The following is a 15,818-nucleotide window of genomic DNA, read 5'->3' on the forward strand; positions in this document are numbered from 1 at the left end:
TTCCCCAGTCTCACTCAGTCACTAGCAACACCTACAGGTGGGTTATGATTTATCCCAGTCTTCCCCAGTCTCACTCAGTCACTAGCAACACCTACAGGTGGGTTATGATTTTACCCCAGTCTTCCCCAGTCTCACTCAGTCACCAGCAACACCTACAGGTGGGTTATGATTTTACCCCAGTCTTCCCCAGTCTCACTCAGTCACTAGCAACACCTACAGGTGGGTTATGATTTTACCCCAGTCTTCCCCAGTCTCACTCAGTCACTAGCAACACCTACAGGTGGGTAATGATTTTACCCCAGTCTTCCCCAGTCTCACTCAGTCACTAGCAACACCTACAGGTGGGTTATGATTTCACCCCAGTCTTCCCCAGTCTGACTCAGTCACTAGCAACACCTACAGGTGGGTTATGATTTTACCCCAGTCTTCCCCAGTCTGACTCAGTCACTAGCAACACCTACAGGTGGGTTATGATTTTACCCCAGTCTTCCCCAGTCTCACTCAGTCACTAGCAACACCTACAGGTGGGTTATGATTTCACCCCAGTCTTCCCCAGTCTCACTCAGTCACTAGCAACACCTACAGGTGGGTTATGATTTCACCCCAGTCTTCCCCAGTCTCACTCAGTCACTAGCAACACCTACAGGTGGGTTATGATTTATCCCAGTCTTCCCCAGTCTCACTCAGTCACTAGCAACACCTACAGGTGGGTTATGATTTATCCCAGTCTTCCCCAGTCTCACTCAGTCACTAGCAACACCTACAGGTGGGTTATGATTTTACCCCAGTCTTCCCCAGTCTCACTCAGTCACTAGCAACACCTACAGGTGGGTTATGATTGATCCCAGTCTTCCCCAGTCTCGCTCAGTCACTAGCAACACCTACAGGTGGGTTATGATTTTACCCCAGTCTTCCCCAGTCTCACTCAGTCACTAGCAACACCTACAGGTGGGTTATGATTTATCCCAGTCTTCCCCAGTCTCACTCAGTCACTAGCAACACCTACAGGTGGGTTATGATTTCCAGTCTTCCCCAGTCTCACTCAGTCACTAGCAACACCTACAGGTGGGTTATGATTTCACCCCAGTCTTCCCCAGTCTCACTCAGTCACTAGCAACACCTACAGGTGGGTTATGATTTTACCCCAGTCTTCCCCAGTCTCACTCAGTCACTAGCAACACCTACAGGTGGGTTATGATTTCACCCCAGTCTTCCCCAGTCTCACTCAGTCACTAGCAACACCTACAGGTGGGTTATGATTTTACCCCAGTCTTCCCCAGTCTCACTCAGTCACTAGCAACACCTACAGGTGGGTTATAATTTTACCCCAGTATTCCCCAGTCTCACTCAGTCACTAGCAACACCTACAGGTGGGTTATGATTGATCCCAGTCTTCCCCAGTCTCACTCAGTCACTAGCAACACCTACAGGTGGGTTATGATTTTACCCCAGTATTCCCCAGTCTCACTCAGTCACTAGCAACACCTACAGGTGGGTTATGATTGATCCCAGTCTTCCCCAGTCTCACTCAGTCACTAGCAACACCTACAGGTGGGTTATGATTTTATCCCAGTCTTCCCCAGTCTGACTCAGTCACTAGCAACACCTACAGGTGGGTTATGATTTTACCCCAGTATTCCCCAGTCTCACTCAGTCACTAGCAACACCTACAGGTGGGTTATGATTGATCCCAGTCTTCCCCAGTCTCACTCAGTCACTAGCAACACCTACAGGTGGGTTATGATTTTACCCCAGTCTTCCCCAGTCTCACTCAGTCACTAGCAACACCTACAGGTGGGTTATGATTTATCCCAGTCTTCCCCAGTCTCACTCAGTCACTAGCAACACCTACAGGTGGGTTATGATTTTACCCCAGTCTTCCCCAGTCTCACTCAGTCACTAGCAACACCTACAGGTGGGTTATGATTTCACCCCAGTCTTCCCCAGTCTCACTCAGTCACTAGCAACACCTACAGGTGGGTTATGATTTTACCCCAGTCTTCCCCAGTCTCACTCAGTCACTAGCAACACCTACAGGTGGGTAATGATTGATCCCAGTCTTCCCCAGTCTCACTCAGTCACTAGCAACACCTACAGGTGGGTTATGATTGATCCCAGTCTTCCCCAGTCTCACTCAGTCACTAGCAACACCTACAGGTGGGTTATGATTTCACCCCAGTCTTCCCCAGTCTCACTCAGTCACTAGCAACACCTACAGGTGGGTTATGATTTTACCCCAGTCTTCCCCAGTCTCACTCAGTCACTAGCAACACCTACAGGTGGGTTATGATTTTATCCCAGTCTTCCCCAGTCTCACTCAGTCACTAGCAACACCTACAGGTGGGTTATGATTTTACCCCAGTATTCCCCAGTCTCACTCAGTCACTAGCAACACCTACAGGTGGGTTATGATTGATCCCAGTCTTCCCCAGTCTCACTCAGTCACTAGCAACACCTACAGGTGGGTTATGATTTTATCCCAGTCTTCCCCAGTCTGACTCAGTCACTAGCAACACCTACAGGTGGGTTATGATTTTACCCCAGTATTCCCCAGTCTGACTCAGTCACTAGCAACACCTACAGGTGGGTTATGATTTTATCCCAGTCTTCCCCAGTCTCACTCAGTCGAGTCCCTCTCCGTCTGCCCAGCTAGAAATGTATGAAATGAACCAAAGTCTGTTATCATAAAGGTTGGTTTTCATATCTAATTCTTCTGTTGGTTATTTAATTAACATAACAGTGTTGTACTTTAGCACACAATCATTGTGATTACTATGGCTAAACCAATTGCACAGTACCGACTGTGCCAGACATTAGAACAGTGGACCTATAATGCCATCTAGAGGCAGGGATAAGCAAAACCAGTGAAGAAAGTGAGAATGTTGTGTGTGTGCCACTGTGCGGACAGCTGTTCAGGTAAAGACTCGTTCACACAAAGACTGGTGTTGGTAAAGGAATCATGACAATTGAACATACTGTATGTCTCTGACGGGAATGTAAAATAAAATAAAAATAAAAAACACTAACACCACCTCATTGAATCCGTAAACATGGGCACCCATACAGATATTATCCTGCCAAACTTGCCCTCCAAATACACCTCTGCTGTTTTCAATCAGGATCTCAGTGATCACTGACTCATTGCCTGCATCCGCTATGGCTCCGCGGTCAAATGACCACCCCTCATCACTGTCAAACGCTCCTTAAAACACTTCTGTGAGCAGGCCTTTCTAATCGACCTGGCCCGGGTATCCTGGAAGGATATTGACCCGTACAAATCAGCTGGTCTAGACAATCCGGACCATCTCTTTCTAAAATTATCCGCCGCCATTGTTGCTACCCCTATTACCAGTCTGTTCAACCTCTCTTTCATATCGTCCGAGATCCCTAAAGATTGGAAAGCTGCAGCCAACGCTTTCGACTCTGTCAATCACCATATTCTTATCGGCAGACTCAACAGCCTTGGTTTCTCTAATGACTGCCTCGCCTGGTTCACCAACTACTTCTCAGAGTTCAGTGTGTCAAATCGGAGGGCCTGTTGTCCGTACCTTTGGCAGTCTCTATCGGGGTACCACAGGGTTCAATTCTCAGGCCAACTGTTTTCTCTGTATATATCAACGATGTCGCTCTTGCTGCGGATGATTCCCTGATCCACCTGTACACAGACAACACCATTCTGTATATATCTGGCCCTTCTTTGGACACTGTGTTAACTAACCTCCAAACGAGCTTCAATGCCATAAAACACTCCTTCCGTGGCCTCCAACTGCTCTTAAACGCTAGTAAAACCAAATGCATGCTTTTCAACCATTCGCTGCCTGCACCCACCCGCCCGACTAGCATCACTACTCTGTACGGTTCTGACTTAGAATATGTGGACAACTACAAAACCTATGTGTCTGGCTAGACTGTAAACTCTCCTTCCAGACTCATATTAAACATCTCCAATCCAAAATTAAATCTAGAATCAGCTTCATATTTCGCAACAAAGCCTCCTTCATTCACGTCGCCAAACATACCCTCGTAAAATTGACTATCCTACCAATACTCGACTTCGGCGATGTCATTTACAAAATAGCTTCCAACACTCTACTCAGCAAACTGGATGCAGTCTATCACAGTGCCATCCGTTTTGTCACCAAAGCCCCTTATACCAACCACCATTGCGACCTATACGCTCTAGTCGACAGGCCTTCGCTACACATTCGCCGCCGGACCCACTGGCTCCAGGTCATCTATAAGTCTATGCTAGGTAAAGCTCTGCCTTATCTCAGCTCACTGGTCACGATAACAACACCCACCCGTAACACGCTCCAGCAGGTATATCTCCCTGTTCATCCCCAAAGCCAACACCTCTTTTGGCCGCCTTTCCTTCCAGTTCTCTGCTGCCAATGACTGGAACGAATTGCAAAAATCACTGAAGCTGGAGATTTATATTTCCCTCACTAACTTTTAACATCAGCTATCTGAGCAGCTAACTGATCGCTGCAGCTGTACATAGTCCATCTGTAAATAGCCCACCCAATCTACCTACCTCCTCCCCATATTGTTCTTATTTACTTTTCTGCTCTTTTACACACCAGTATCTCTACTTGCACATCATCATCTGCTCATCTATCACTCCAGTGTTAATTTGCTAAAATGTAATTACTTCGCCACTGTGGCCTGTTTATTGCCTTACCTCCTCACGCCATTTGCACACACTGTATATAGACTTTTTTCTCAATTTTTTTGTTCTATTGTGTTATTGACTGTGTGCTTGTTTATTCCATGGGTAACTCTGTGTTGTTGTTTGTGTCGCACTGCTTTGCTTTATCTTGGCCAGATCGCAGTTGTAAATGAGAACTTGTTCTCAGATAGCTTACTTGGCTAAATAAAGGTGAAATAAAAAATAATTTAAAATAATTGAAATTTGACTGTATGAGATGATGGGAGAACTGAACCTGTCACTGGGTTGAAGAGCTCTCTTTATCCCTACATGTTATATACATGTTCTATATTATACAGACCTCCTTAAACCTCCAAGGACGGGCTCTTAGTAGAGTGCTTGGTGTGGTTCCAGTAACAACAGTGGACATAGAACATGTACAAACTGTGGAGATGAAGAGAGATTGTCAACCCAATAACAGGTTCAGTTCTCCCACTGCCTCATACAGAGTCACATTTCAATGAGGTCAGCTCACCCACTGTTTCACTTTATCTGTCCTTGGTGTTGGTTTTTTTCTTCATTTTTTTCCATCAGAGTCATATGTTCAAATGTCATTATTCCTTTACCAAGACCAGTGTGTATAAAGAAGGGGACTGAGTCCAGTAGACTACATTAGTTCTGAAGAGCTATTGTTTCAGAATGAGGGATGCTGGAGCTCTGCTGGTGTTGTTGTTCTGTCTGTCTGGGACATGGGCTCAGGGCCAGAGTGGAGGGGTTAGGGAGAATGACATCACTCTACAGGGTCACAATGAACAGGGGGAGAGCATGGGAGGTTCAATTCAAGAATAAAACCGTAGAAGCTTCAGAGACAAGCCACAAACAGACGAGCAACCAGATCACCACCACCCCTGACATCTGGGCTTAGCTGAGATCACTGAGAGACATGGTGGTGGAACAGAGAGTGGAGCTGAGGAACATGGTGGCCAGACTGAGGGGCAGTGAGGACATGGTGGGTCATTCTTACTAAACAATAAAACAAATTTAAAAATGACATGTCAATAGTCATTTTTTCACTAAATTTCTTCTGGAATCGCTGAGATTAGGATTTGTATTTATCCATTTCATAATTATTGTTTTTTTGATCAGATCAGATTATGCATTTTAACAACATTTTCACAAAATTCACATTACATAACAGTTGTCGAAGTCCAAAAAGGTCATAAACAAATCAATATTTTTAATATTTTTTAATATTGCCCCCCTAATGAAAATATGTGAGTTAAAAATAACACTGAAAATAAACATTTTCAAATTAAATTATACAATTATTATAAAATGTAATCAGACTTTTTCCCAATTTGTGCTCTTTAGCCGTTTTCGGGAATGAGAAGTGGGATTAAGGGGGGTGTAATGACAATAAACATTTTGTTAATGAGAATTTTGGGTGAAAATGTAAAAAATTCGATTTTTTAAAATTTCTTTAAAGTAAGACACTTTCCCAAAATCTAGACATCTTAGTCCTCAAAATGATACATGATTTTTTCACAATCATCATGGTTTTGTAACTCAATTTGCTACAAACATTTTAAAACTGGTTTCATGAGAATCACCCAGGTAGATGAGCTAAGACTTGAAAATGCAGGTAATGGACTGCTACGTATGAATACTGAAGCTCATTTGGATAAGGTCTGTTAAGTGGAGAATCCACGGCTGTCAGTGACGGGGGCCAGAGTGACAGCCAGTGACAGACAGGAAGTGGAGCTGAAGACAGAGAACGCAGGTAATGTCATTTGGATTGGTCAACAATTTCAGTATATGAATGCGTCAGTTGTTGACCAAGTCCAGAGGAATAAAACATGTTGAATTAAATGGCTTTTAAAATGATTTGGCTATAGATAATTTAGTTAAGTTAATGTTGATGTTATTTGTACATGGTCATGTTAAATTAAATTGCTTTTAAAATGATTTGGCTATAGATAATTTAGTTAAGTTAATGTTGATGTTATTTGTACATTGTCATGTTAAATTAAAATGATCATGATGATGATTATTTAATGTGATGTTCCTTTTGTGTTATTTTGGTCCAGACTGACTGCCAATGAGAGAGAGATGAACTGGAGAGAGAGAACATAGGTAATACACTTTACAAAAACACCACGTTTCACACTGAAAATCTGTCTTTTATTTTGTCTTTAGCATATTGTAGTTAATGCTTTTCAGTAATCAGTGAGTTTACTCTGTTGTGTTCACAGCCAGACCAAAGGTGGACTTCTCTGCTGGTTTGACTGAGGACCCAGGATTTGTAGGACACTTCGATACTGAGATCACCCTGGTTTCATCAGAGTCATGACCAACATTGGTGGAGTGTACAACCAACTACAGGTACCAATGACCATGCATACTAAGGCTGCGTTTAGACAGGCAGTACAATTCTGATCTTTTTTCCAGTATTTGTTATTTTAACCCATCACATCAGATCTTTTGCAGAGCTGATCTGATTGGTCAAAAAAACAATTAGTGAAAAATTGTTGATTGATGCGTTTATATTTTTGTGCCGTGTAGAACCATGTTTATGAGAGAAAGACGTGTCTGTTCCGTACTGGTGTCTTCACAGCACCAGTGAGAGGAGTCTACTCAGATTCATGGCTTTTGATAACCACAAATAGCAAACCCTGGGTGTGTGCCTATACAAGAATAGCCAGAGTTATATGGATACAGGAACATAATAGTGATGAGGATAATACATACATATCTAATGCAATGTTTCTAGAGCTGGAGGAGGGAGATGTGGTCTACATGAGTCTCCCCTCAGGCAGTGGGCTCTTTGATGATACTGATAACCCGAACACTTTCCAGGTCTTCCTGCTCTTCCCTTTGCATTCTGTAATGAATTCAGATGTTTGATGTGAGCTGCTCTGGGTTCCAATGTTCCTCTAACCAATAAATAAACAAGCATTAAAGACAAATAATTACAATTATTATCTTTGTATTATTGACAATAGAAGAAGAAAGGGAGATATTTGAGAATCACAATCCTTGTAAAGCCAGTTGTAACCACTGGTAAATTGTGTGTCCTGCTTTTTTCAGCAGTTTGGCCTTGGTCCTTGGGAGTTATCAATGCTGTCAACAATAACATGCAATGTAGATTCTTGAATATTTCCACATCACACAAAGGAATAAGAAACCAACCTATCATAGCAGACATTTCTGCATAATAAATGTATAAATCCCTACATTACCTCATAGTGTTATTCAATTGGCATCTGTGTTTACATAAACATTGCTGAATGGGAATTTAAACTATATATTGATAATGCAAAGTGTACATCGAGGTTTCCTATTGGACGCTGCAGCGATTGGCTCTATCGATGGACGTAATAGGCCATTAGGAGAGAGTAGAGGAGACGGGCGAAACCAACAACAGACACATTCATCCCTAAACTGGGATATCATTACATTATTTTAAGATGAAATCCAATCACTTGGATTATCATGGACGTCTCCGTTTCCCACAAGATTTAAGTGAATTGGCAAAACAGATTGGTTCAGTTACAAATCCCGCTAATTCCAGATTGGTTTAACCGAGGCTCATTCCTTTGACATCACTGGGTCCCGCTCCTCTCGCGCCCATTCACACTACGGGAAATAGCCTTCGACACGCTAAACAACCGCGTTGAAAATATTCTGTAGTGATGCGATTGAGGTCCAGTGATTAGGCTCCGTAAAGAAATGCTCAAATACAACCAACAATGAGGATTCCGTCTCAGTTGTGTCTCCTTTAGACCGTTTTTATACTCCCTTTTTGGCCATGATTTTCCTGCGCAGCCTGCTACAGCTGACGGTGCTCCTGGGCCAGGGCAGTTGGCGGGGGGTAGCGCCGAGTCCCACGGATGAAGGCGCACTGCGGGCGAGCCACGGAGACCACGGAGAGCCGGGCCACAAGGAGCCCCATAAGGACTCATACAGTACGTTCGCCTCGGAGTTCCTGGAGTCTAGACATCTATCGGATGACGGTGAGAAAGGGATACAGGAAAGGCCATTTCTGAACGAGGCATTTTGCTTACTGTGGCCTTCGTGGTCATCAAGGCTGTGTTTGTTTATGTATAGGCCTTCTCTTGATGGAAATCAGAGGGCGCATCTACATATCTGTGGTTCATATCTGTAATTCGTGGTTAATTGGCTATTTATGTGATGATGCGCAGGTTGACAGACCGAGCGTACAGTGTCTTACTTCCACCCGAGTCCACTCATGCATAGATCAGGACCCTGGCCAGCTCCCCGCAGCTCCCCGCTCTGGCTCTCACTGGCGGGTCTGGAGATGGGCGAGCATTGGACAGTTCTTCACCACATTAAATGTTGTATATTATTATTTGAATTTTTTTTTTTTAAATAACATATTTCAAACTATCCCAATTTTGTTATGAAACGTGAAGGAGCAGTTGTGCTTCTCTGAATGCACATTAGGCTGAAACCCACCAAATTACGAATATGGTAGAACTTCTAGAAGATGATTTTTGGGGAGGCAGGCCTAATGATTTTGTATGTGGTGTGTGTTTTCCAGGCTACCCCTTCCCCACCGCCCCTCCTGTGGATCCCTTCGCCAGGATCAAAGTCGTAGACTGTGGAGTCACCAAGGGCTGCATAAGGTCAATGTGTGTGTATGTGTTTTGCTTGCTTGCAGGCATGTGTGTGTGTCAAGGGGTTTGTCTGTGTACTGTGGTCCCACTCTGGCAGATGTGTGTGCACATCACTCTGAAGAGGTTACATTTCCTCATTGTGTGTGTAGGTATGGGAAGCCGGGGTGCGATGCAGAGACGTGTGACTATTTCATGAGTTACCGGCGGATCGGGACAGACGTGGAGTATGAGATGAGTGCTGACACTGACGGCTGGGTGGCTGTAGGCTTCTCCTCAGACAAGAAGATGGTAAGGGACCGTATCTGTGTGTGTGTGCGGGCATAGGTGTGTGTGTGTGTGTGCGGGCATAGGTGTGTGTGTGTGTGTGCGGGCATAGGTGTGTGTGTGTGTGTGTGTGTGTGTGTGGTGTGTGTGTGTGTGTGTGTGTGTGTGTGTGTGTGTGTGAGAGAGCATGTGTGAGATCTGTTCTTACACTCTAAATTTGCTTCCAACAATTGAGTGGGTAAACCTAATAACCAACATTACTGCAATGATGTTATTATGTTATTATTTGATTAGGTTATTATGTTATTTGGTTTACCCATTCAATTGTTGGGAGCATATACAGTGCATTCAGAAAGTATTCAGACCCCTTGACTTTTTCCACATTTTATTACGTTACAGCCTTATTCTAAAATTGATTAAATAATTTTTTCCTTCCTCAATCTACACACAATACTCCATAATGACAAAGCACATTTTTTGTTGTTGTTGCATATTTATAAAATAAACTGAAATATAACATTTACGTAAGTATTCAGACCCTTTACTCAGTACTTTGTTGAAGCACCTTTGGCGGCGATTACAGCCTCGAGTCTTATTGGGTATGATGGTACAAGCTTGGCACACCTGTATTTGGGGAGTTTCTCCCATTCTTCTCTGCAAATCCTCTCAAGTTCTGTCAGGTTGGATGGGGAGCGTCGCTGCACAGCTATTTTCAGGTCTATCCAGAGATGTTTGATCGGGTTGAAGTCTGGGCTCTGGCTGGGCCACTCAAGGACATTCAGAGACTTGTCCCGAAGCCACTCCTGTGTTGTCTTGTCTATGTGCTTAGGATCGTTGTCCTGTTTGAAGGCGAACCTTCACCGCAGTCTGAGGTCCTGAGCGCTCTGGAGCAAGTTTTCATCAAGGATCTCTCTGTACTTTGCTCTGTTCATCTTTCCCTCGATCCTGACTAGTCTCCCAGTCCCTGCAGATGGAAAAACATCCCCACTGCATGATGCTGCCACCACCATGCTTCACCGTAGGGATGGTGCCAGGTTTCCTCCAGACATGACGCTTAGCATTCAGGCCAAAGAGTTCAATATTGGTGTCATCAGACCAGAGAATCTTGTTTCTCATGGTCTGAGAGTCCTTTAGGTGCCATTTGGCAAACTCCAAATGGGCTGTCATGTGCCTTTAACTGAGGAGTGGCTTCTGTCTGGCCACTCTACCATAAAGGCCTGATTGGTGGAGTGCTGCACAGAGGAACTCTGGAGCTCTGTCAGAGTGACCATGGGGTTCTTGGTCACCTCCCTGACCAAGGCTCTTCTCCCCCAATTGCTCAGTTTGGCCAGGCGGCCAGCTTTAAAAGAGTCATGGTGGTTCCAACTTCTTCCATTTCAGAATGATGGAGGCCACTGTGTTCTTGGGGACCTCCAATGCTGTAGAAATGTTTTGGTCCCTTCCCCAGATCTGTGCCTGGACACAATCCTGTCTCTGAGCTCTATGGACAATTCCGTCGACCTCGTGGCTTGGTTTTTGCTCTGACCTGCCCTGTCCACTGTGGGACCTTATTAAATAGACAGGTATGTGCCTGAATTTACCACAGGTGGACTCCAAGTTGTAGAAACATCTCAAGGATGATCAATGGAAACAGAATGAAACTGAGCTCAATTTCGAGTCTCATAGCAAAGGGTCTGAATACTTATGTAAATAAGGTATTTCTGTTTTTTATTTTTAATAATTTTGCAAAAGAAATCTAGCAATGCCTGTTTTCACTTTGTCATTATGGGGTATTGTGTGTAGCTTGATGAAGGAAATGTTTTGTTTAATCTATTTTAGAATAAGGCTGTAACGTAACAAAATGTGGAAAAAGTCAAGGGGTCTGAATACTTTACGAATTTTATTTTATTTTACCTTTATTTAACCACGCAAGTCAGTTAAGAACAAATTCTTATTTTCAATGACGGCCTAGGAACACTTTCTTTCTTTTGATACAATCTACTCTTGGTTAGTCAACAGCACTTCTACAGACATTTTGGGGTCAGAGTCAGCTCAGGATTTTACTACATCTGGTACACATGAAGTCTGCCATGAAAGACACATCACAAAAACAAGGCTGATTGGTCAACCTATCCTTCATGCTGATTGGTTCTCCTCACCCCCACCCCTCTCAGGGAGGAGATGACGTGATGGGCTGTGTCCATGACGATAATGGGCGTGTTCGTATCCATCACTTCTACAATGTGGGCCAGTGGGCTAAGGAGATCAAGAGGAATCCTGCCAGGGACGAAGAGGGTGTGTTTGACAACAACCGTGTGACCTGCCGCTTCAAACGGCCGCTCTACGTCCCTAGAGAGGAGACACTGGTGGATCTGCATCTCTCCTGGTTCTACCTGTTGGCCTGGGGGCCTGCTATACAAGGTCAGTCAAGGACTGTGTGTGTGTGTGGTATTGTGTGTGTGCAGAGAGTGGATGTGTGTGTTCATTAGTATGTACAGTCCATTCGGAAAGTATTCAGACCCCTTGACTTTTTTCACATTTTATTACGTTACAGCCTTATTCTAAAATGGATTAAATTATGTTTTTTCCTCCTCAATCACACACAATACTCCATAATCACAAAGCGAAAACAGGTTTTTAGACATTTTTGCAAATCTATTCAAAATAAGAAACTGGAAATATTGCATTTACATAAGTATTCAGACCCTTTACTCACTACTTTGTTGAAGCACCTTTGGCAGTGATTGCAACCTCGAGGCTTCTTGGGTATGACGCTACAAGCTTAGCACACCTATATTTGGGGAGTTTCTCCCATTGTTCTCTGCAGATCCTCTCAAGATCTACCAGGTTGGATGGGGAGCGTCGTTGCACAGCTATTTTCAGGTCTCTCCAGAGATGTTCGATTGAGTTCCCAAATCTGGGCTTTTTCCCAATGCACTTTACATGTAAATGATTTCCCTACCCTTTTTCTCTGACTCTCCTCCCCACTCTTCTCTTTCCTCCAGGTTCCATCACACGTCATGACAACGATGCTCCGCCAGTCTCTGATCACATGATCAGCATCTATAAATATGAGGACATCTTCATGCCGTCTACAGCCTACCAGACGTTCTCCTCACCCTTCTGTCTGCTGCTCATAGTAGCCCTCACCTTCTATCTGCTGATGGGCACCCCCTGAGAGAGAGGAGACGAGATTAGAGGAGACGAGAGGAGAGAAGATGAGAGAGGAGACAAAAGGAGAGAAGAGAAGAGACGACCAATTAACCCAGAGAGAGGAGAGATTAGAGGAGAGACGAGAGAAGATGAGAGAGGAGACAAAAGGAGAGAAGAGACGACCAATTAACCCAGAGAGAGGAGAGAAGAGAGGAGACGAGATGACAGAGGAGGAGAGAAGAGACGAGGTGAGATGAGAGGAGGAGAGAAGAGACGAGTAGAGACGAGGTGAGAGGAGACGAGGAGAGAAGTGGAGAGATGAGGAAAGAGACAGCAATAAGACTGAGAGTTCATTGTATTTCTGTCTGCCACACCCTCAAAGCAGGGTGCTCTTTACACAGAATTACACTATAAATATATATGAATAAATATATACAGTAGGATACTATATATCATTTACATTGAGGACACATCAGGAAGCTTGCAAATCATTCTGAAAATGGTATTGTGCTACCATAACAACATACACTAACCCATTAGTCAGAATATCTGAAATACTGTGTGTTTCTAGAGAACAGTAGCATAACCTTTAGCTTTGGCAAGGTATTTCATTTAGTGTATTTATGTTTACGACAGTAAGGTATCACACTCCTGACAACAAGTATTACTCCAACGCATGTGGCGAATCACAACTGGACCCTGAATATGTGAAGAACCTACGGACACGATACAAGGAGACATTACACACTGGGACAGACTACTGAGACTGGAGAGACTTCGCTTAGAGAGAACCATCCAGATTGATGTGAGCCAAAGAAAGGCAGACGGCTCGTAGTTTATTATCCTGCTGAAACATACTGCTTCTGTATGCAGCCATGCTTTACACAACACTCATTCTCCACAGGGAAATACTGTATTATTAGTAGTAGTATTATAGTATTTGTATACAGAAACTAAGACTAGGTGGTTGAACAGATGTTTTGTTGTTTGTTTCAGCCCCAGTCTCACTGAGTAACACTGAACTCTATACTGTATTCCACAATGCCATTTCACATGCTGATGATTAAGACAGGGTTCTCTTTTCTCTATGTGTGAGAGGGGGCATTTTCTTAGGACTGCTTTATTCCACCACGTGCTTGGTCATGTTCCATTTGTCTGTGGCGAGGTGTGTGTGTGTGTGTGATCACTGTTTGCTGATGATAGGGCAACTGACTGTATGATTGATGGTGCATGATTCCTTTGTAGATATGCAATAACACACCCATCAGCACTGAGGCTGTCGTGGACATGATGACAGCCAGGGACAGGGGCTCTATCTGACAGCTTGCCTTGGCCCTGCAGCATATGGCCTAACGCTGAAGGAATCTATGGCACAGAGGTCCAGTTGTATTTGTACCATTCACTGAACCGTTGTGTTCCATGGAAATGCTTCCTCACTGAAACAGTGTTTAGTGTCTAACATGCAAGTGTTTTTGTTATCAATAAAGCTGTGTTCAGTAAAAATACACTCCAACATCTTGTTTTCATCCTTGTGGGTCATGTGATGGCTCTGTCAGCTGCATCATGTGCCCCTCAGGCAACATATATTTCATCTGCAATCTAATGAATTTACAATGAATTACACAACCATACAACAACTGTGTGGGTCGCCCTGGGCTGGGAACAAATAATGGGCATTGACATATTTTTGGACAAGCAGCACATTCAAAATAATTCCAGATAATAGAGGATAGGGATAGACTACGGATAACTAGGTAACCCTTCATTTTAAAAAGGCCCTTATTACAGTGTAATTACAGTGTAACAGCTATTGTAGTTAAATGTAACAGCTCATAGTTACAGTGTAACAGGTATTGTAGTTAACTGTAACAGCTCATAGTTACAGTGTAACAGGTATTGTAGTTAACTGTAACAGCTCATAGTTACAGTGTAACAGGTATTGTAGTTAACTGTAACAGCTCATAGTTACAGTGTAACAGGTATTGTAGTTAACTGTAAATAAAATACCCTGATGAAGACAGTTTGGCTGTCGAAACGTTGGTAATTACATTTTTGGATCTGAGCTCCTAGAGTGTGCGGCTTTCTTTTATTTTCAAGTTTTCTACTCCGCTAGCCAGCACCTCGTCTTAATAGGTGTGCGTTTCTTTCTCTTCTAGATTGTAGTTAACTGTAACAGCTCATAGTTACAGTGTAACAGGTATTGTAGTTAACTGTAACAGCTCATAGTTACATCATGACAACCTGGCCCTCATTTGAAAGCTTCTGGAAGTTTCACTTAATTTCTGTACCTTATTGTGAAATGAAGTGAAACTTCCAGAAGCTTGAGGGCCAGGTTGTCAGGATGTGTACTGTAGAAGTAAATACCCCTCAATATACACTTCATTTTAACTAGCTAAATCCCATGTAACAACTAGTAATTACATTGTACTTAGTACATTACATGTACTATGCTTTGAAGTAGTGTATTTTTCCACATCTGCGATACCACCCATATTAGATCCCAGCCAGTGAGGTTGATTTACTGATCTGTTCTTACCAGCTCAACCAAGTCAACCCAGATTGAACACTTTATTTTAGTGGCAAGTGCCAGCAACAACACTGAGTGGAGATGTAGTTTCAACAGTGCACATTCATGAGGAAGTGATTAGAGGCTATTGAGCATCATCTCTACGACACCCAGCGCATCCACGAGGGACTATTGGTTGTTAAATACAATACTTGTTACAATACTTGTTAAATACAATACTTGTTACACGTGTAATTACACTCTAATATGGGCACTTAAAATGAAGTTTTACCTATCCCTGTTTTGTAATGATAGGCTATGCAAATATGTGATTACTTTGCATATTTCCTTCGTGACAGCACGGACATCCTGAATTCGTGGTGATCCTCCTGACAAAGGTCTGTTTATTCACGTTTCTGTGTGTAGTTCAACTTGGCATTCCAAAGAGTAGGCTACTAGCAGCAAACTAAGCAGCGAGCACAGCTCTGTCTGGCACCAGCCAGCTACAATACCCATCATACCTTGCGACGGTCACGTCACCAGTACGTCTAGTGTTGTGTTGTTCCTCATGTGTGATAGCGGTATCAAAGATCCTGGAAACGAACGCTTCTTCTTCCGTCTGTGGTGGAAT

General features: G+C 43.5%; 2 protein-coding genes across 5 annotated transcripts in view; both read left to right on the forward strand.

Moving 5' to 3' along the window:
- Positions 1 to 8,229: 8,229 nt before the first annotated feature.
- Positions 8,230 to 14,194, forward strand: LOC135520798 (DOMON domain-containing protein FRRS1L). 3 transcript variants are annotated; one of them, XM_064946593.1, is made up of 6 exons: positions 8,230 to 8,661; positions 9,210 to 9,294; positions 9,435 to 9,573; positions 11,703 to 11,949; positions 12,534 to 12,738; positions 12,823 to 14,194. In XM_064946593.1, exons 1-5 carry the CDS (start codon positions 8,457 to 8,459, stop codon positions 12,704 to 12,706), a joined length of 849 nt encoding a protein of 282 aa, XP_064802665.1. In that variant the 5' UTR covers positions 8,230 to 8,456; the 3' UTR covers positions 12,707 to 12,738; positions 12,823 to 14,194. The 3 variants fall into 3 exon arrangements, 2 of the variants coding, with proteins under 2 accessions (XP_064802665.1, XP_064802664.1); XR_010452446.1 differs by having other exon boundaries at positions 8,231 to 8,661; positions 12,534 to 12,929; positions 12,960 to 14,194; XM_064946592.1 differs by having other exon boundaries at positions 8,231 to 8,661; positions 12,534 to 14,194.
- A 1,507-nt stretch (positions 14,195 to 15,701) lies between these two features.
- Positions 15,702 to 15,818, forward strand: part of tmem245 (transmembrane protein 245) — an 18,115-nt gene continuing 17,998 nt past the window's right edge. The window contains exon 1 of one of the 2 annotated variants that reach the window (XM_064946590.1): positions 15,702 to 15,818. This exon is cut by the window's right edge and continues 654 nt beyond it. In XM_064946590.1, the coding sequence (XP_064802662.1) occupies positions 15,756 to 15,818 (63 nt within the window). In that variant the 5' untranslated portion in view covers positions 15,702 to 15,755. The other variant, XM_064946591.1, reaches the window with a different exon arrangement.

The sequence above is a fragment of the Oncorhynchus masou genome, chromosome 29, assembly GCF_036934945.1.
Source record: "Oncorhynchus masou masou isolate Uvic2021 chromosome 29, UVic_Omas_1.1, whole genome shotgun sequence".
NCBI lineage: Eukaryota > Metazoa > Chordata > Actinopteri > Salmoniformes > Salmonidae > Oncorhynchus > Oncorhynchus masou.